The 21,617-nt window shown below is 46.9% G+C and overlaps 1 protein-coding gene across 13 annotated transcripts in view; it reads right to left on the bottom strand.

Annotated features, from left to right (window-relative positions):
* RFX1 (regulatory factor X1) overlaps positions 1-21,617 on the bottom strand; it is a 79,435-nt gene that overhangs the window by 22,854 nt on the left and 34,964 nt on the right. For 8 of the 13 annotated variants that reach the window (XM_053297547.1, XM_053297551.1, XM_053297550.1 and 5 more), the window contains 5 exons: positions 16,339-16,431; positions 7,563-7,658; positions 3,373-3,468; positions 2,404-2,787; positions 668-762 (listed from right to left, as the gene is read on the bottom strand). In XM_053297547.1, the coding sequence (XP_053153522.1) occupies positions 668-762; positions 2,404-2,787; positions 3,373-3,468; positions 7,563-7,658; positions 16,339-16,431 (764 nt within the window). The remainder of the gene's footprint in view (positions 1-667; positions 763-2,403; positions 2,788-3,372; positions 3,469-7,562; positions 7,659-16,338; positions 16,432-21,617) is intronic. The other 5 variants (XM_053297557.1, XM_053297559.1, XM_053297549.1 and 2 more) reach the window with 4 other exon arrangements.

Genomic DNA, 21,617 nt, shown 5'->3' with positions numbered 1-21,617 from the left:
TTTAAAGCCTTTTGCTGAGGAACGGGGGAAGGGACAGCAGGGAGGTACCCTGCCGCCCCAAATACGTTAAAAACTGGGAGCTCTGGAGGGGGAAAAGCAGTGGGAGGGGTAAGTACACCCTCCCCTGCCCTTAAAGGTCCACCCCCACCGGCATTGATCCGCCGAACCGGCCCCAGGTCCGGAGGCCTTTAGAATGGGCTCTGGACCGGTCCATGCACATCACTAATGTCAGCCGCTACCCGTCTTTGAATTTTGTATGTAGTGTCTTTGAAAGTTTGTATGTACTTTGAAAGTTTGTATGTGATGCCCAAATACAGGTGCTCTATACCTGTGAAGTCCTTATTGCTAGGTGGCACCAACTGTATTCAATGTGCCCACTGCGAAGGAGATCCGTTTAAATGGCTAATAATATTTCCATTCCCCAGACCATTATCGGCAGAACACAGTGACCACTGAAAATACAGAAGTTGGCCACCCCTGGCTTAGACACAGAATGGAATATCAATTTGTAAATGTGTGAGGAATCCTATTGTGCAATTAGAAATGCTCCTTTGAGCTGTGGCTCTGTCAACCTGAAGCTGACAGAAGTCCGTATTCCACTCCGTGCAAACTCAACCCTGAGACAATAAAAGTGAGGCTCTTTCCTTCTTCTGAGGCATGTGCTTACATGGTACTTGCGGTGTAGCTGGCATCTCCTCCTTCCACATACTGCACCTGGTTGGGATAGACATGCTGCACTGGTACCTGCTGGAGCTGCTGAACCTGAGGAGGCAGGAAGCAGCAAAAAGAAGAAAGGCAAACTGAGGTGAGGGAGAGAGGATCTTTGGCTCGACTTTCCCTTGTCCCTCTTGCAAGTTGCTCTGGGGGAAAGGCCAGCTTTGGGACCTCCCACTGCAGTGCAACTGTTAAAACTGGCTTGTGGCTAACTCTGCTTATCTCATGATTTACATCTGCCCTCCTTCCGCATCTAGCATTACGCTCTCATGGCTCCAGTCATAATGACCCAAAGTTCTGGAAGGATTCTTTCTACGGACTAAGAATTTTCTTATCAGTCACTGGCAGTTCCTTGATCACGGAAATCCAAGGATCAGGCTCTGGGTCCTCTCTAATCAAGGCAAAAGAAGCACAATGGCACTACATCACAAAGGGAATGCCCAAAGGCTCCGTCTGGGAAGGTGGTTCCAATGGATTTCCCCAGGTTTCCATTTAGAATGCTAAGGCACAAAGCGGCACACAATTCATTCCAGTGCTCCTTAGGGTCACTTCACACATTACATTTCTTAGGTGTTCACCTAAGATGTTTGTAATGCACACCTAAAACTGCAAGATGCATTTGTGATACATTGCAATTGTATCATACCTGTACCTTCATCAGGGAGCTGTGGATGTCTGAAGTTCCCTGTTGAACGCACATTCAGTCGCAATCCTGGGTGTGGCTCTTTGTAATGTGTGAAATGGCCCTTGCTCAAAGATGGCACAGTGCTGCTTTCTAAACGGGTGTTATGGCGGTATCTGCTTCATGGTACAGCCCTGTTTTATAAATCAGAGGCCATTTGCTTACCATGGTGGTTCTAACACTAATATACAACTCAGTTCCCACTCGGCTACACTGCAAGCGGTACTGGCTCAGGAAGCTGCCTCTGTTGAGCAGCAGCTGCATGTAGGTATGAGGACAGAAAGCCAAGAAGTCTCTATGTCATCAGCATTGCTGAACCCAGCTTACCTAGACTAGTTCACTTACTAGACAGTTCACCAGCCCAGTAGCAGTGACCTGGGCTCTTGGCTAGCTATGACAGGCCTCTGTCCTAACTCCCATGGGCTGAGGTAAAGGTAAAGTGTGCCGTCAAGTCGATTTTGACTCCTGTCGCCCGCAGAGCCCTGTGGTTTTTCTTTGGTAGAATCCAGGAGGGGCTTACCATTGCCTCCTCCCGCGCAGTACAAGATGATGCCTTTCAGCATCTTCCTATATCACTGCTGCCTGATATAGGTGTTCCCCATTGTCTGGGGAACATACCAGCAGGGATTCGAACCGACAACCTCTGGCTTGATAATCAGGTCATTTCCCTGCTGCACCATTAGGTGGCTCAAAATGTAATATAAAACGGAGCACAACATCCTCAGACCCCACTCCCTCTAGACGTCCACATTCAAATCCCACATTTCACTTAAGTACACTAAAGCAAAATCAAATCCAGTGCTGGAGAGGTCCAAGAATTTCAACTCGTCTGGCAGGATGCAAGGAAGGCAGCATGGCTGGTTAAACGGAGAACCGCATTTGAGGAGGGAGGGGAGCAGGGAGAAGGGGAACGGCCCTGGTTCGCTCCACTGTCTGTCTCTGGGAGAAGCAAAAGGCATAGAGCTTGCTATTCTTGGATCTCCGCAGGTGCCCTCTGCAGGACCTACTTTAAGAGCTGTAGCTGCTGTTCCAAACACTAGCACCTGAGGGACTCTCTGAATCTTGACTCTCTGGTCTGGGCTGGAGTGATGAGAGGAGAGGAACGGCAGCTGTTCTATCACCACCTTCTGTTGCGGCAGGAGGAGCGGCTGAGGAAGCATGCGGACCAGCTCCACCCACTGCTCCGAGGCAGACTCTAGGGAGTGCAGGTAGTGCAGCCTGTGCTCCGGACTGGAGAGGCAGCAGCTGGCCAGCTGGGGTGCACTGCTGCTGCTGCTGCTGCTGTTGCTGCTGCTGCTGCTGCTGCACTCTAAGGAGAGACCTTGCTGCACTGCTTGCTGCGACTGCTGCTGTGACTGCTGACTGCTCTTAGAAGGGCCACTGTCTGCGCTCTAGACAATAAACAGAAAGACTGACGCAATCAGAGCTGGTGGAGGAGTACATGCCCTAGTGGGACGGGAAAGCCAAGGCTGAGGTCAGAAGCTCTCCATATTCTGACTCGGCTACATTTTATTCAAGGAGCCCAAAGCATCTTACACTGGTAGGAAAGGAGACACCTTAGGAAGCTGGCCTGAGAGCCTGCCCCCACATCCTTCATTACCAGCCAGAAGGGTCCCTGAGGTAGAGGAGGACATAATCCATAGAGGAAGGAGAGTTCTGGGTGACTGCTAAGCACATCCTCAAGAGAAGAGGACTGGAGGGACAGGGAATATTTAGGAAGTTAGTCCAGGATGGAGAAGACTGCAACAGGGAATATTCAGAAAGTTAGTCCTGGTCGGGGTTAACTTATCTGGAATTAAGCCAAGGGCATTTGCACAAGGGAGGTGTTTAAAGCAGAAAAGGGTAGAAGATGCTGAGGGGAAAGGCTCGCATGTTTCTGGCATTAGGAAGCAACAGGTCTTTCTAAGTTCCTCCATGATTAGACCACAACAGCTGCCAACAAGGGGCAGCTAGCAGAGCAATAGACAGACTCTTACCTCTTGAGTAACATGAACCTGCTGGAGTCCTTGTACTGCCAGCTGTTGCACAGTGCCGGCTTTGGGAGTCGAGGAAGTGGTCTGCACAACTGACCTCTGTGGAGGCAAACAAATCCAAACCCATCAGTGTCCTTTGGGAGTCAAGCATCCAAGCACGTTTGAGAGGCAAAAGGGTTCCTGACAATACCATCCCCCCTGCCCCCAGGGACAGCTGTACCCGGACTTGGAATGAGGCAAGTTGTACACAGGGCAAGACACTTTCCTTTCTGCTAATGGCTTCCCAAAGAAATCCAAACAGGGCCCTACTGGTTTCCTGGCAACTAGGGGTTTCTTTTCTAGTCTGTGCTCGAGGCACAACGCTCAAAGGGAGAGTCAGCCCACTTTACAGACACACTGGCAGCTGGTTGGAGGTTTACGCTCTTTCCCAGCTCTCTTATCTCAGTTTTTAAAATAGGTTGTCTGGGAAGTTCACTGCCCCATCAGGTGTTTCTTGTGCCTCCACAAAGTTCCCTCTTGGGCAACCTAAAAGTCCCCCCATAGGCACCAGTGGCTCAGATGCTCCCTTTTACCTTTGATTTGCTCTTTGTGACAAAGTTTGCAAATCTCCGTCCTAGAATATCACTGTCTTCCAGCAGCTGCAAATTTTCACTCTCCTGCACAGATCATGCAAGCAAGCTTCCCCTGAATGGCTAATATTCACCAGCTGGGCCACTGCAGAGGAGTTTCTGAAAATTCACTTGCTGCTTCTAATGGCTGACTAGTAAGCTTACTATAACCTGAGTGTGAACAAACACTGGCTTATATATCAATGAGAATTTTGTCTCTAAAAGGAAAATCTGTGGCCACCTGCTGACAAGATTGAATTAGCAGAGTAAAGAAACTATTTGACTTTTGATTAATGAAAAAATGGTCCAGTTTAACAGCATAAAGCACTACAAATTAATAGTGCATAGGAATAGAGTAAGCTGCCTTATTAGTCAGATCACTGGTCCATCCAACTCAGTATTGTCTGCACTGAGTGGCAGCAGCTCTCCAAGGTTTCAGGCAGGAGTCTTTCCCAGCCCGACCTGGAGATGCTGCCAGGGATTAAACCTTAGATCTTCTTCTGCATGTGCAGCAGATGCTCTGCCACTGAGCTGTGGCCCCACAGTACAGGAATGACCTAATTTCTGGTTAAGAAGTATGTGTATATATATATATATTTACAATTTTCACAAACAACATGGGGTTTTTTTTGGACACCCAAAGCATATTAAAAAGAAAGCAATTCATTGTATATACTCAAGTTATGAGCCCACTCCTCAAATGGAGAATGTCTGGTTTCTGAAAGTCAGCCATTCCAAAATCTGTTCTCTAGGGATTCTGTGTCATTGTTCAAAATGACAACATGGGCTGGTTTAGATGCTAAGGAATGGGCTTGCCTCCCATGGGCTCAGACACTTCTGCTTCCATACCCTATCTTCTTCAGAGACCAGAGGAGGAGAAAGAACATTTTTGCTTTTGCTTTAACATAAACCAGCATTCCATATTAAATCTCGCTGTGGGTGGCCTTCATTAGATGGCTTTCCACACCTTCAGCATTCTGGTCATCCTTAAACTTCTTTAGCAAACTAAGGACTGTGAAAAGCTCCAATTAGAGAGGACATCACTATGTGAGGCTGAGTTACTAGGGTATTGCATCAACTATTTCAAAGATAAGAACCCAAGAGACAAAGTATATATTAAGATTCAAGTTTAATAGAAGTTCTATAAGTTAACTAGAAACTTAGTATGAACTTTGTCTCTTGAGCATACATAGAATGCCAATCATAGACAAAGCATAAAACATCAAAACAATAATGATTACAGTGAGCTTTATCTAAAAGATAATTTCTAGGAGCTTAGTCCTTCTTCAAAATCTTATCTACAATTCCTCCAAGCTGCTCAGGTGCCTGGGGGACATCCTGACTATCCACGTGAGAATGCACTTTTAAAATTCTATATTTTCTCATGACCATGCAAAAAGTCATAACTAGAGAAATACGTCAGAATTCCAACCATCAAAAGGAAATAGAGATGCAAGCCAGGGCCTTTTCCCAGCGAAGTGAGCATAAATTGGGCGCTCTATTTTTTTCTGGCTTGCTTCGTAAATTTAAGGCAATGAGGGCAGGAATCTCTCTTGTCGGCCTCGACGAAACACAAGAGGAAATGCAAGTGACATTCTGTGGACAGGAGTTTGGCTTGGCAAGCAAAGCACCTTTTGAATGTTACACCTTACTAGCCATACAATAAGTACACCATTCATTGCTCGATTGGGGAAAGGGGGGGAAATTGGAGGGGGAGGGAGTCTTTTACTCCTTCGCCTTCTCTCTCTCCCTCTCTCTGGTCTCCCTCTGATGGGGTAGGGATGGGATCCGGAGAAGAAATGAACACACAAAACTTACAGTCAGAAGGAAAACACTCAAGAGAAGCAGAGAAGGAAAAAACAAAAGGAAAACATAATAAGCGAAAGGGGTTTTTTGTTTTTGTTTTAGAGAGCAATGAAAGGCACCTCGAAGATAAGACCTGTTGATCAGATGGCAGACAATGAAGAACTCAGGGAAGACAGACGCTACATTGCAAAGGGGTCAGGGCTCTCGCCAAAAAGCAGGAAGGATCAAGAGCTTTGGAAGGTTCCCAGTGGAGCATCTGAGGTGGCGCGAAACTCCATCAGTGTGATCAACAGAGACCACGAAGAAGAACTGGATTATTCTAACTGGTTTGTTATCAAACCAGGCTATCAAACCACAGTTAGAATAAGCCACAGCTCCCCAAGTTTTGACATAATACAGAACTGTTGTTTATACTAAAGTGAAAGCAAAATGCTTTTACTCTCCTCCTCTGGTGCACAAAGGAGGAGAGAAGGGCAGGATGGAGTATGCAAGCACACAGAGATATTGGACTGGGTCTCACGATCAGTGAGACCCGGTTTCTCCTGGTGAGCGGAAAGAGCGGGCTAAGCCCGCTCTTCCCACTCATGAGCGGGCAGGGAGCCCTGGGCGGACGGATCAGCCGCCCACACGATGGCTGGCTCCGAGACAGAGCCGGTGGGGTGGGGGGGGCCACGCGGCCCCCGCAAGCCCCAGTATGCCCTGCGCAACTGCACAGGGCATACTGGGGAGACCCCCGAGCCGGGAGGCTGCTTTTAAGCCTCACGGCCAGGGGTCTACTCGTGAGTAGGCACGGCGCAAAGGCACGGCGCGGCTACTCACAATCGTAAAAAGCAGGTTTGAGGGAGCACTCGCTCCGCAAACCTGCTTTTTACCAGGGGTTCTCGAGCGGGTTACCCGCTCAAGAACCAGTGGGCCCGGCTGCAAGCCTGGTGGTTCTTACGCTCACCAAAAATCAGGCTAGCCTCTGCTAGCCCGATTTTTGCTGATCGTGAGAAGCGCCCCATTGGTTCATTCACAATAATAAACCATGGTCTTGATTGGGGTGGGCAATCTTGGCCCTTCAACTGTTGTTGAACTACAACTCCCATCAAGTTGTGGCTGTGGATCAGTGTTCTCTCTAATGTTTTTCTTCTGTGTGCGGAATGAGTTGTGTTCTGGGCGGGAGTATCAAGGCAGTGTGTACACACATGCATTCAGAGTGGGACCTTCCCGCTTCAGTCTGAGCAGCATCTAAAATTAACTGACTGGACATCACAAAACATGTGAACGCATGCACACGTGCATGCCTTAGAGGGAACACTGCTGGGAATGATGGGAGCTGTAGTTCAACAACAGCTGGAGGGCCAAGATTACTCGCTCCTTGTTTAGATGAACGTCTGAACCAGCTCAATGTTTCACAAAACATTTTCATTTGATGTGAAATGGCAGTGGGGGAAATAAAATATTCCATCTGGAGCTATGTACATGAATCAGGAAGAGGCCATAGTCTGACAGGTGCCCATATACCAGTCTTTTGGAGTTGTGCATTCTGGGAGTCAGTGCAACATCTCCACTACAAAACAAAGTAAACTATGGCAAAATTCTCAACTACATTACCAACCAAGTGGTTGGTTGGAGTGCAGTAAAGATTCTGGTGCGCTCAGAAACTCTTAGCAAACAGCCATTTGAGAATCCAGAGTAAGACCTTGACAAGTTTGTGCTCTTGCCACTCAAAGACTCAATTCAGGCTACTGAGACTGGGGAGTGACCACAAGTGCATTGCAAGCAAGCATACAGCACCTCTTGTGCAACAGGCACTTGCTGGACTCCGTGAACCTGGAGCTGCTGGACTTGTCCCGGTTTGGTGGCAGAGCTGCTGTTCTGGACTGGGGAACGCTGAAAGGCAAGGAGGAGGAGATTACTCTCTGGGGAGAGACAAAGGAGCAAGGCGCAACTACCTTCTCAGAATTCATGCTCCCTTGCTCTCAGCCTGAAGCCAGGACCTTCCCTCCCATTGAGCACAAATAACTTATACATGCCACCAAGGTCTTTTTTATTAACATGTATTAAGAAGAACATTTTATTTTTCATAATGGCCACAAATCATTTGAACAGAAGGTGAGCAATAAGATCAAGCGCAGGGAAGGGGATTTAGAGGGGAGTAAGAGAGAGGGAACCAGACCATTCCTACTATTAATGAACCAAACTCATATCTGTCTTCTAAATATATTTTGTTTGTGTTGAAGACCAAATATTCTTGGGAACCTGCTTGTCACTTAAAAAAAACCAAACCATCACCTGCCATTCATGTTCTGTGATCTACTTAGGACAAACAGGGGTGTAGGAAAATAAGTGAACATAAATTGGGCAGTAAAAGAAAGGCAACACATAGAAATCAGTGTCTGGGCATTGCAGGCTCCCAGAACATGCATTGTCCAGCACTAAGGTCGCCTTATTTAAAAAGGGATAGATAAATTGCTAGGTTGCTAAATTAGATTTCATTAATAAGCCTGATGTTGTATGTCTTGGTCTGAAGCTAGGTTATTGGTGGTTAACTTATTACCAGGGATGTAGCTATAATTGAGTGAATTATTGGGATTCCCCCCCCCCCCCAATTTCTTCATTATCTCTCTCACTCTGAGGGGCCACTGACCCCCTCTCCCCTAGCTATGCCCCTGCTCATTACCCAAATGTTTAAAATCCAAGAGTCCCATGGTACCTGCAGACTAACAAGTACATTGTGATGAACTTTTATGGGTCAGAAGCATCAGATGTATGAAGTGAGTAATGAAAATTATATGTATTTCAACAATCTCCATTTTTGGCATCATTCACAAAGACCATTGGTTAAGGTAATGACTGGGTTATTATTCTATTGTGGTAAAGTGTCCTTAAATTTATGTACTTAGGCTATGGGGAAGAGAGCAAACTGTTTTATAACGTCAAAGAGATGGACAAATGCATTAAGAAAAAACAGAGACCCCATCCATGAGTTAAACAACTGAAGTTGACAAGATTCAATCACCAGGGGTCAGCAAGGCAATAGGTGTCAATTGGTTTGGACACATTCAACTCTTGTGCTTAATTTCCATGGCAAAATTAAGAGAATCGGTGTCAGAGAATCAGGGGCCATACCAACCTAAGTCTCCATATAAGCCAGAAAAAAACAGTGAGGTGCTTCACACAAGCAGTGTGAGCCAAGAGATTTGCAGGGAAAGCGGGGTTGACCCACTCACCCGTTGCTAGGTGGGCAGATCGTTTCGGGCGCTCCCGTGCCCAGTGGTGCCACCCTCCCCCCACCCCCGGAGCCCCAGTAATGCATTGCGCAAGTGCGTGGGCATTTTGGGGATTCCCCCTTCCCCCACAAGTGTGCAAGCAGCCATGGCTGCTTCATTAACCTCGTTTAAGGGCGTGGCTACATAGGCAGGCTTGCCGCTGTGGAGCCACTGGGCTCACCCTCGAGCCCGGTGGTTCTCATGAGCAAGCAAAATTGGGCTGGGCTCCCTCAGCCTGGTTTTGCTCGCTCGTGAGAATAGCTTCTGTGTCTTATCTGTCAATGAGCTCAATGTAATCATTTCTACATGTGGCCCTATACAGACTGAGAGTTAGCTGCAAGGGCCAAATGTGATATCCCCACTGATATTGGAGGGCATGTTGAAACGATGGTGGGAACTTTACGTTATTGGAACATGCATTGCATCTGTGCTGCTAAGCTATGTTCCTTTATTTTTTCCATCTCATCTGGGAAAACAATCTCCCTCCCATGGCTGCATACATGCATGAATGTGTGCGTCTCCCAAATACATCCACTTCATATATCTAATGAGATACGGCTCTTCCTGCTGAAAGTTCATGCTTGAAATGCAAGTCTTTAAGGTGTGTCAAGACTCTTCTGGAATCCACAACAATGGTCTTTATTAATCCTGCTCAAAATGGAGGGTGCTGACTTGCAAGCAGAATTATTCCAGAGTTACGTTAAGAGGCAACACAAGAACAGCCTACAATAAACACTGGAGCTTTCTGTATAGCTGTGACAGATCCTGGCCCACAACTGAAACCAGAGCATGGGTCCTTTGAGCACTGTTGCAGATAATGCTTTGGTGGACCCCACCAACTTCACATTTTGGATGTAAAAGGAACTCTTCAGGTTTACTTCATTGTTAAGCCCATCTATCAGTGTTCACGTAATGTAATTTGGCAGAGAGAGAGAGAGAGAGAGTGTGTGTGTCTGTGTGTCCCAGCCAGTCCCAGCTCCATCTCTCAAGCTGTGCATGCAGGTGGCAATAAGCCCTTTGCCACACAGGTCCTTGCCAAGAGGCAATGGCTTCTCACCCAGCCTGCTTTGGGATCCCAAAATATTCAGCTATCAATGGAGGCAACAGAACATCTCATCTTTCCCTGTTCCTTCAACAACCTCTTGGCCAGCCTGTTTTGTCCAGCCTGCTACATAACTCTTGGTGGATCAGGACAGCCTCAGTCATGAGCATTCAGGACAGCCCCTGCTCAACTCTCCTCCCACTGGCATCTGCTCTCTCTTGCCTGCTCTGGGTCCCCTACCAGCACAGTGCTTCAACACACACCAAGTCCAACTTTTTTACAGTGCCAGAGAGGTATGGCTGCTGCTTCCCTGTGGCTTCTTCCTACAACACTTTGGTAATACAAAGTGTTGTAGGAAGTACAATAATAAGTTCATCTACTGGTCATCTCCAGACTTGACTACTGCAGTGTGCTCTATGTGGGGCTGCCTTTGTACGTAGTCCGGAAACTGCAGTTAGTCCAGAACGCGGCAGCCAGGTTAGTCTCTGGGTCATCTCGGAGAGACCATATACCTCCTATCTTAAAACATCTACACTGGCTGCCGGGCAAAGTACAAGGTTTTGGTTATAACCTATTAAGTCCTAAACAGCTTGGGCCCTGGGTCTTCTTTGCTATGAACCACACTGCCCATTGAGATCATCTGGAGAGGCTCGTCTGCAGTTGCCACCAGCTCGTCTGGTGGCTACTCGGGGACAGGCCTTCTCCACTGCTACCCCGAAGCTTTGGAAGACACTTCCTGCTGAAATAAGAGCCTCCTCATCTCTTAAAACTTTTTAAAAGGCTGTCAAGATGCATTTGTTCACCCAGGCTTTTAATTAGATATTGTTTTAATTGTGTTTTAATAGTTTTAACATTTTAAATTTTAATTGTTGAAACTTTTAATCTTTTTATTGGTTGGTTTTTATTGTTTTGTTGTTAACCGCCCAGAGAACATGCGTTTTGGGTGGTATTGAACCGTTAATAAATATATAAATATATACATAAACAAAATTCAATATTCACTTGGGGGCTGGTGTGGTTTTCTCCCACATCATCCACCCCCACATAAGGACAGAATTTAGTATACAGGATTCAGAGTATCATGGGGAGATGTCACAGGGAAGAAATAATTACACTGCTCTGACAATGTACAAATTAACTCTATAGAGAGCTGATGTAGCCTAACAGCTAAGAAACCAAGGAGGTTTCTGGCCTGAATCTCACCTCTAGAACAGACTCACTAGGGACTGGTTTGGACAATCGCCCACCAGCTCACACAAAACGGTTGGCAACGTGCCAAGAGCATGGCCACCCTGACAGCACTCCAGGATGTCACTATGCGCTCTCAGGCATCCCTTTATCAAATGCATCACCCCTCTTCACATCCTCTGGTGGGAGCAGGGCTGTTGGTGTGTCCGCAACCTTATAACGTGTGCTGGCGGACTATCATCTGAAACGGCCCTAGGTGGCCCCTCAGGCAAATCATATCATCCTCTCTCAGCCTGATCCCCACTTCTACAGTATGGGGTTAATACTGATCTACTGTACAGGGCAGTTGTAAATATTACTACAAAATAACGTTGCAATAAGAAATTAAAAAGTGTTTTTGACACTCAAAAGCATTATGTACATTGCTAAATATTATTATTAAGCCTTCTAACGACCCAAGTCACAATGGAATCTGAAGATCTCCGATGAAGTAGTTGTTAAGCCCCCAGCTCCATTCACTTCAACAGAGCTGATGGAAGAAAATTACCCAGGAGACTGTTCCCTCTAGGTCAGAGCTGATGGTCTTGCACTATGTTGCCCTTAATCACACTCACATTCTTCTGTCTGGTGTGGTCCCTTCTGCCTACCATGTATGTTATTCCATTGGCTACCCAAACAAATTGTATGGTTAAGTAGCCACATGAAAACTACTCCTAGCTGGACTAGAAACCATGGCGTGAGGATAAATATTGCCCCGCACTTTCTTTCAGTATAAAGTTTAAGACTTAAGACCGTCATTCAGTCATGACTGTGCTACACAGAATAGAATATACCATCCTCCAACACAGAATTTTAATGGTGATAAAACCACCTAGAGCCTCCAGAGTCCGGCAGTATATAAATTAATTAAATATTTATTACTCCCATTTATATATTGCCTTTCTCTGAAGGAGTACATGGCATTTTACACAGATTATGTCCTTTTATCCTCACAACAACCCTGCGAGGTAGGTTAGGCTAAGTGATAACAACTGGCTTGAGGTCAGCCAGTGAGTTCCATGACTGAGCAGGGATTTGAACCCATGTGCCCCCTGTCCTTGTCCAACACTACCAAGACACCATACTGACCAGAGTTCACAACAGAATCTGACAGTGACACTGCAATCATCCCGTTTTGCTTTGGAGGAGGAGAGAATAGCATCCTGGTAGCTGTTAAGGTTGTGGGGTGGGGGGAATCCTTGAAGACACATCGGGAGACAGCACCAGAGGCTGAGAAGGCAGAGGAGGGCTGGGTGAAGCTTCCAGGGGACCATAACACAAGACTTTTTATATTTATTTCTAAAATGTATATCCCCAATTCACAAGGGCTCTTGTAGAGGCTCACAGGTTAAACATGCAATAAGATGCAAACCACTGTAAACAACTGTTTTATTGATTATTTAATATTACTATCCTGCCTTTCAGTCCCACTGAAGGGATCGACAAGGTGGCTCACAGTAAAAAATTAGAAGAGTTCAGTATAAAGAACAATCAGATAGAGAAACCCACTAACTCAAATCCACTTAAAAAAAAACAATCACCCCAATAAAATTCATTTTTAAAACAAAAAAAACAAAAAACAATCACCCCAATACCAGCCATCTCCTAATACCCTAAATGCCTCCTAGGAGTCATAATTCAGTGCAGCAGTACATGGAACAATGTTAAACAAAACAGGACCTTGTTTTTTCTTTTGATTGGGGGTGGTTATTATTGGTTGCATATTTTTATACATGGATTTTATTGTTTAATGTTTTGAATTACTTTGATTGTTTAAAGGGAAAATAATTGTTTTATATACATGTTTCAGTTAATGTTTAAATTGGATATAGTTTTATTGGGACATATACAAATGTTTAAGATATGGGGCCCATTCACACGACAATTGAGGGTGGGCAGGAGGGGAGGAAGGCTGCAGTACCTCCCCTTCCCTGCAGAATATTACCATGATGATGCTGGACGTGTGGATCGTATGCCCAATTGGTCTGCTGCTGCCCCAGGCAGTGCAGAGGTATGGGGGTCAAGATGCATCATCCTGGCCCCCCGGAAATCCCACAATGCACGGAAGTCCCACGAGTGCAAGAATGCAATGCGCAAATGCACAAGGCACTGTGGGGGTCCCCCTGGGGACGGCTGGGAGCCCACTCTTATGCCGGCAGGGAGCAGCCAGTGCTCGCACACGAGCAGTTAGCCCGAGTTAAGGGCATGCTCACGCCCTTAACCTCGGCTAACTGGCCTAGTCCGTAGGTGGGTCTGCTGCCGTGGCATTGCCGGGATCCACATGGATCCCGGCGGTTGTCACAGAAAGCCAAGCCCGGGATTGGCTGCCTTAGCCCAGTCTTGGCTGCTCATGGGAACAGCCTCATAGTCTTGTTTTGGATTGTTTACAAGGAGTGGGAGATACTCTAGTGTGCCACTGAAGAAGACCCAGGAGTGGCTGAATGCGTATGGCTATCAAGAACTGTTGAAGAATCATCTCCTTGGAAATGTCTCTCTCATTTCCGATCGTTCATGGGATCTTCCTCCCTCTATAAGAAGACTACGCTACACAGTCTTGCATGGGGACTCTATGCGTCACTGTTCTGGATTATAGGACTCTAAAATGTGGGGACCTACTTGGTTTCATTTTTCACAACAGGCTTTATAAGTTGATTATATCACTAGGCTTTACTCCTTTGTGATGATTTTTTAGAGCAATAGTTTTATGATCTGAATTGAGACTATAGTAGAGAAACATTCTAGAATGTTGGAATAATCTTTTTAGTGGATGTTGGCTTCTGGTTTTTGTAAAAGTCCCCCTTTCCCCCTTATGGGCTTGAGGAAATTGACTCTTTTCCCCCCATTTTGACCCCCACTTTTACTTCTTAATGCAGCACAGGCGCAATTTCTGGCCCTTGGCACTTTGACACATCTTTTGGATCACAGCACTCCCAGAGCATGGAACAGGCTCCTCTTCAGGAATTCTGCCTACTCCAGCAAGCAAATGCTAAAGTGTTTTTGATGTGCAGTGCTTGAACCAACTCTGAAATATAGCTGCAAGAATAACCTTGCCTCACCCTTCAGCTATATTTTCCAGCTGTTATCTAGTTCAATACTTTCTTGATGGATGCACCAAAAGGAACAAGTTTTTAATATTAAGGGATGTGCATGAATGGCCATGTAGCCGTGGTTGCAACAGGGGTTGAGTCCTTGAAAAAGCAGGTAAGCAGGACCTATCCAGCTCCTCTGCCATTCCACTGCATTTCTGGGCGCAGTGCTTGCTGTTGAAAAGCCAACGCAACACGCAGGCTGCTGAGAGCAGCACTCAAGACATGCACAGCCTCTTGAACAGCAAGTGCCACACCTGGAAAGCATCCTGCTTACCTGTTTTTTTTTTTTTTTTTAAAGAACTGACCCCTGCCCTGCTGAACTGGTTTGAATGCCGGCACCCGAACCAGTTCCATGCTTCCCTAAGGAGGCACTGAACCGGTTAAGGCACATCCCTATTTAAGACCTCTTTTAGTGCACAGGTAAAACAAATAAAAGAGAAAGATCTTACAAACCTGAGCTTTGTCATGGCTCAGACTTCTGACTCAGAAGAGTCAGAGGAGGAACGGGAGGATTCGCCTGCTAGTGAGGGCTCAGAGGCACAGCAACAGGATTTGGCAGGGAGAACAGACCCTGGAGCTGAGGAATCGGAACAGCTGCCAGACATGAATCCTGATCAGGAGCAGGCTGATCAGGAGGAGGCTGGGATTTCACCTGTCTTGAGAAGACATCTCAAGAGCAAAGCTCAGTGGGAGACATGCAGGCGCAGGAGATCACAAGAGAGAAAGCAGAAGTGCTGACTCAGGGAAGCCTGATTGGCTGCTGGTTCTCTTGAGCCATATATCAAGCAGTCTGTGATTTCCACCTATGCTGTTAGCAACTTTTGCTGACCGCGGACCGTGTTCTATTTTGAATTCTCAACTTTTCCGAGTTCCAGTTTGCCCTTGTTCTGTTCTTTCCTGCTCTATGTTCTTGTTCCATTAATTCCTTGCTCTGGTGTCCTTTGTTCTTTTCCATTCCTTGCTCTGTTATTTTCTTTTCAGTTATTACTCAGTTATTGTTAGAGGGGGTACCTAGTTCAGTTCAGGGGGACTTGATTCATTTACCATTTTCTTTGTGAGCCTTTCACTTTCCTTCGTGCAGCTTTGCTTCTACTTTCTGTTAATTCACAGGGGGAGTGCTGAAGGGGGTTGTAAATCCTGTTGGGTTAGCCGAGCTAACAGATTTACGACAAGCTTACAGAATGTTAAAGCAACAAATAGAATGAAATCCTGTGAGCACAATTACCTTGATCAGCAATCCTGATTGCAGGGAAGTGGGTGGATATTATTTATTTTATTTATTTACATTTTATATCCCGCTCTTCCTCCAAGGAGTCCAGAGTAGTGTACTACATACTTAAGTTTCTCCTCACAACAAAATAGAACTGTGAAGTAGGCTAGGCTGAGAGAGAAGTGACTGGCCCAGAGTCACCCAGCTAGTTTCATGGCTGAATGGGGATTTGAACTCGGGTCTCCCTGGTCCTAGTCCAGCACTCTAACCACTACACCACGCTGGCTCTATTAGGATTGAAAAGATTAAAGTCAAGTCTTTAGCATATGATGATTTTCTCTTACAAGACAGGCTGATCTCCCTTCTCTGGCTTAGGTGGCCACAACTCTGTAGAGCCTCATCATGCCTCAAAATTAACAGCACAGTTGGTGCAGCAAGAACAGAAATTCCCTCAATCCTGAAATCTGAACAAGGCCTAGGACCACATAAAAGGCCAGTTTGAAACACAACATTAACTCTTCAGCTCCTGATTAGAAAATGAAATTAAAAGTTTGTAAGGAACTATGAAGGGGCTGATGAGTTCTGAAAGGGAACTGGATTGGGCAGGCAAATGGAGAAATGAACACCATCAAAAGACAATGAAGGTCAAACTGCTGTTTCTTTTATGTGTGACAGATGGAACATCTAAGCATGCGTTCTCCAACCTGCCAGGTCTGAACATCCGGCCACCCACCTCAGGTGAAGAGTGGACCTGCTGCACACCATGGACGGCCAGCGCGACCGGTCCTCCTTTACTAGCCTGTGAAGTACTCTGTACCACCAGCCGCTGAAACAGGATGACACAAAAGAAGCAAGCCCTGGTTAATCACCATACTTCTGGGAGAAGAGTGCCAGGCTAAACCAGCTGTTCAGAAGCTATATTAGTCAACAGGCTATAAAGAAACTGCTCACTAGCCACACACAGCCTCTTCACACAAAGTGGATTAGGATAGGAATCATTCTTTATTAGCCATTCTTCATATTGGCATTAAGGGTTGCCTATACACAAGGCTGGCCCAAGAAATTTGGCTGCCTGAGGCAACAATGGCATTTGTTGTTACAGGGCGCAATTGACTGGGAAATTCTCCCACAGAAAAGAACAGAGTTGCTACACAAGAGCGCTACCATGCTTCCCAGCAGAATGAGTGTGTTGTTTAGATCTGTCCATCTCCTATTCTGCCATCCTTATCAGTGCCCAAAACACAATTCCACAAGGTGGCTACTTCACTTTAGGGGTGTGTCCGAACCGGTCCGGAGGCCAATCTAAAAGCCTCCGAACTGTCCGGACCGGTTCGGACCTGGCCGGTCCGGGTCCGGGTGGGGGGTCTTTCTTTAAGGGTGAGGAGGGTTTACTTACCCCTCCCGCCTCTTTGCCCCCTCCAGCGCCCGTATTTTACCGAGTAATTGGGGCGCTGGAAGCCAGCCGCCCCCGCCCCCCCCCCCGCGAGCAGATTAGGGCCAAAGCTACTACTGCCGCCGTCGCCCGCCCGCCCTCCCTCCCAGCAGCCCGCCCTCCCTCCCTCCCAGCCGCCCGCCCGAGTCCTCACCAGATGTTGTTTTAAAAAAAGAGAGGAGCTCATGAACAGAGCTCCTCTCTCTGCAAAGTCCCGGACGCTACTGAGGCTTTGCGCGTGCGCCGCAAAGAACACCTGGGAGTTCCGCCGGAGGCCTGGTCTACCCGGCCTCGTCCTGGCGGGTAGACCGGGCCTCCGGCGGAACTCCCAGGCGTCCTTTGCGGCGCGCGCGCAAAGCCTCAGTAGCGTCCAGGACTTTGCAGAGAATGGAGCTCTGTTCGCGAGCTCCTCTTTTTTTAAAAAACAACATCTGGTGAGGACTCGGGCGGGCGGCTGGGAGGGAGGGAGGGCGGGCGGGCGACGGCGGCAGTAGTAGCTTTGGCCCTAATCTGCTCGCAGGGGGGTGGCGGCTTGTTTCCAGCACCCCTATTACTCGGTAAAATACGGGCGCTGGAGGGGGCAAAGAGGCAGGAGGGGTAAGTAAGCCCTCCCCGCCCTTAAAGAAAGGCCCCCCTTCGGTGCCGGTCCGGACTGCTCCAGACCAGGCACATCCCTACTTCACTTTGCTTTGTGGTAGAGCTGCCTCCTTCCTCACAGGTATAGTTCCTTCACAGAATGTGTGACTGTTGAGATAGAACTCAAAACAGGTCTTAGTCTCCTGGAGAAAGCTGTAGTCTCCCCATTATCCAAGAGTAGGCAGCACTGTTAACGGCTGGGACAAACCCCATCCTGGTTGCAAAACAAAGTTAACACAAGACCTTTTCTCTGTTCTTATTTTGGCTGGGTGAGAGTGAATTCTTCAAGGGCCTTGCCAGTTCTTCCTAAGTTGGACTGCAGTGCTATAGGATAAGAACATATGAAGAGCCCTGCTGGAACAGACTGAGGGCCCATCAAGTCCAGCTGTTTCCAGACAGATGCCCCCAGGAAACTTACAAGCAGAGTATGAAGGCAACAGACTCCCCCACTGCGTGCCCTCCAGCAACTAGTACCTAACACTGTCTTTGTCAATGAAGGGGTCAATAAACTAGCAAGGCAAATAGCCACTGAGAGGCCACTCCTCCATGAATTGACCTAAGCCTGTGGTCATCCCCACACCTAGGCCAGTGCCCAGAGAAAACCGCCCAGAGACGTAAGTTTTGGGCGGTATAAAAACATGTTAATAAATAAATAATTACTAAAATAAATAAGGCAATGGTTATCACCACACTTCTGCGGCAGTGAATTTTCATAAGCATCACTTCGACTAACAACAGGCTGACCACAGACTTTTATTCTAACACAAATTCTTTTTGAATGCAAAAGCAAGGAGTAAAAAAGGTGCCACGTTTAAAGCCTGCAGTGGAACTTGAATTGGCAACCTGAGGGAAATTGGGCAGGGAGGAAGGGATTCAGCCCACATGCCACCAACTACCTCTAGCTAAAGAAAGGACCAGCAGGGAGACCAGCCATTACGAGTAAAAAAGCCTCTTAACAACAACAGGCCAGAGCAGGACGGGGTGCCCCATTATAAAGGCTTGGAGTCAGGCTTGCGTGTGGGTATGAAAAACTAATCGAGCCTGCTCCTGCTGCCAACTGTGCTGGCTAGTGACAGCCTTCACCTTGCTCTTCCTCAACCTCACCTCTAGGGTTGCCAACATTTCATTGCCAGAATGAGGGACACAAGTTTGTGGAAGCTGTCTGGGGGTGGGTGGGCTGGGAGGTGTATGCAGTGGTAATCAAGAGCCTCAGTATCATTGAGGCATATGTAACTGAATTATATGCTATTGAATAAATGAGAGACAAATGCTGTCCCTATAGGGACCAAAATTTTATCCCTGAAATGAGGGACATCCTGCGTAATGAGGGACAGTTGGCAACCCTACTCACCTCACCTTTTTAACTTGACAGGAACTGGGTCTGACAGAGGACAACTACAGCATTTCCCCTATGCTTTGCAGATCAGCACTCCCATGCCTTCTTGGTTCTACTTTCAGGTGTTGCCAGCCCATAAAGCCCCTGGGTGGCTTCATTTCCTCTTGTCACAAAGACAATCCAGGACATGGTTTTCTATTAGGTGCAATTCTTTTCTCACTCAGCTGTCAAGGCAGCTGCACCAGCCAAAGAAAGGCTTTCCAGACCACCTTAAGTATAACAGGACATTCCACAACGGGGGCAAAAAAAGGGAGCACAGGTTGGAGGAGACGAAGTCAGGTGAGAAAGAGAGGTCTGTTGGTAAAGGTAAAGTGTGCTGTTGAGTCAGTGTCGACTCCTGGCAACCACAGAGCCATTTGGTTTTCTTGGTAGAATACAGGAGGAATTTACCACTGCCATCCACACTATGAGGTGATGCCTTTCAGTATCTTCCTATATCACTGCTGCCCAATATAAGTGTTTCCCATAGTCTGGGAAACATACCAGCGGGGATTCGAACCGACAACCTCTGGCTTGCCAGTCAAGTCATTTCCCCGCTGCGCCATTAGTTGGCTAGGACCAGGTAAAATATGGAACTGTTTCAAGCTGGATGATGAAAAGCAATCTGGACGGAACATAAAAAGAGGAACATACCTTCTATTTCAAGTTTATAGCTAGGGAGTTTCTTTTAGGTCATCACAAGCAGGGGTGTGGCTATGCTAGAGCATGGGGCGGGGGATGAATGGGCTGCCACCACCTCAAGCACTTCCAGGGGTGGCCAGACACTCATTCCCTGCTCTTTCCACAGCCGTCAAGCAGAGAAAGAAAACACCTAGACAGTGCTTCAACAGAGTGCCGACTGGGAGCAGCAGGGGGCAGGGTATGATGTCATATACAGGGGACGTGACCACTACTGGGAATAGGGGCCATGCAGCCCCTCTGCTGCTCCCAGCGGACACTTTGTTCAAGCGCTGGCTGGGTGCTTCTTTCTCTGCCTCACACTCAGCAGAGAAAGAAAACACCCAGACAGTGCTTGAACAAAGTGCCAACTAGGAACGGCAGATGAGAAGCACAGCCCCTCTTCCTGACAGTGGCCAGGCCTCCTGCATATGATGTCATATGCAGCGTGGGGGCTGCTGGCAGGAGTGTGTCCCATGGCCCTTGGTGAGCTCCCTACGCCCCTGAATACAAGGTATCTTCTAAGATTGAAAACACTAAGATATATCACCAGAACGAGATGATTTTCATCTACAGAGTATAACTTAAAAAGCCTAATCTATCAGAAGGTCTAAATAACCTATTAAAGAATCTTGACAAATATAAATTTGTCTAGAAATCCCAATACAGACCTCTCCAGAGAGGAGATTCCCATCTCCATTCAACTTCCACATGGTACTTTAAACCTTCTAGGCACTGCTATGCTTGGTGCAGGCATAATGCTGCTGCCCAATCCCCTAGCCGTGCTTAGGAGGCTGGGAACACCTCACAAGCACTCTTGGTCTTCCCCTTCCTTTCAGAGCTGACCATGGTGCAGCATTACATGTGCACAGCCATGTTTGTTAACCATGGTTAACGGAAATGCATTTCTAACTTGCAAGCTAACTTCTAGCCACCGCTGCATAAATTGCTGTATGATGTTGACTATGGTCAGTAAAAGTGCAGACATATTCCTGCACAGTGATAAGCTCTGAAAATGAAAGTGGGGGGAGGAATTTGGGCACGACAATGAAGGAGAATGAAGGGGGAAGGAGCTTTATTATTATTATTTTTTTAAATTACAACAGCTCTTTAGGAAGCATGAATTCCCCCCTTTGCTAAGCAGGGTCTGCAGTGGTTTGCATTTGAATGGAAGGCTACATGTGTGAGCACTGGAAGATATTCCCTTTAAGGGATGGGGCAGCTTTGGGAAGAGCATCTGCATACTTGCATGCAGAAAGTTCCAAGTTCCCTCCCTGGCCTCTGCAAGATCAGGCTGAGAGAGACTCCTGCCTGTAACCTTGGAGAAACCACTGGTAGTCTGGGTAGACAATACTGAGCTAGATGGACCAATGGCCCAACTCGGTATATGGCAGCTTCCTATGTTCCTATGTCCTCCATAGCAGCTAACAATAAATCAATCAATAAAACAGATAACATTATAGTTCAAAACAATAAAAGCAGAAACAGTCAATTCCAAATTACCAGCTAAAATAAACAGTTAACAGCTTTCCAGAACAGCAGGGTTTTGACTGCCTGCTTAAAAAAAGAGTGGGAGAGAGGGAGCTTGACATATGTCCCCTGTGAAGGAGCTCCAAAAATGAGGTGGCTCCACTGAAAAAGGCTTGTCCCTCAAACCCGCCAAATGAATTTGTGTCAAAGGCAGATAAGGATCCCAGGAGCCAACAACAGGGCACAGGTACGTTCTTGCAAACCCATGGGCATTCTGTCTCCTAACCACAACTGAGCAAGTTGTACAAAATTACAGCTGTACCAGACCTTTGTCTCATGCAACTCCTCTTGGAAAGTATACTAGGAAATCCTAGAAATAAAGAAGAAGCTGTGTTTCATTGGTTTCTCTCAGTAATATTCT

This window comes from Hemicordylus capensis, chromosome 2, assembly GCF_027244095.1.
Source record: "Hemicordylus capensis ecotype Gifberg chromosome 2, rHemCap1.1.pri, whole genome shotgun sequence".
In the NCBI taxonomy this organism is placed as follows: Eukaryota; Metazoa; Chordata; class Lepidosauria; order Squamata; family Cordylidae; genus Hemicordylus; species Hemicordylus capensis.
This window is presented reverse-complemented; position numbering and strand designations above follow the sequence as displayed.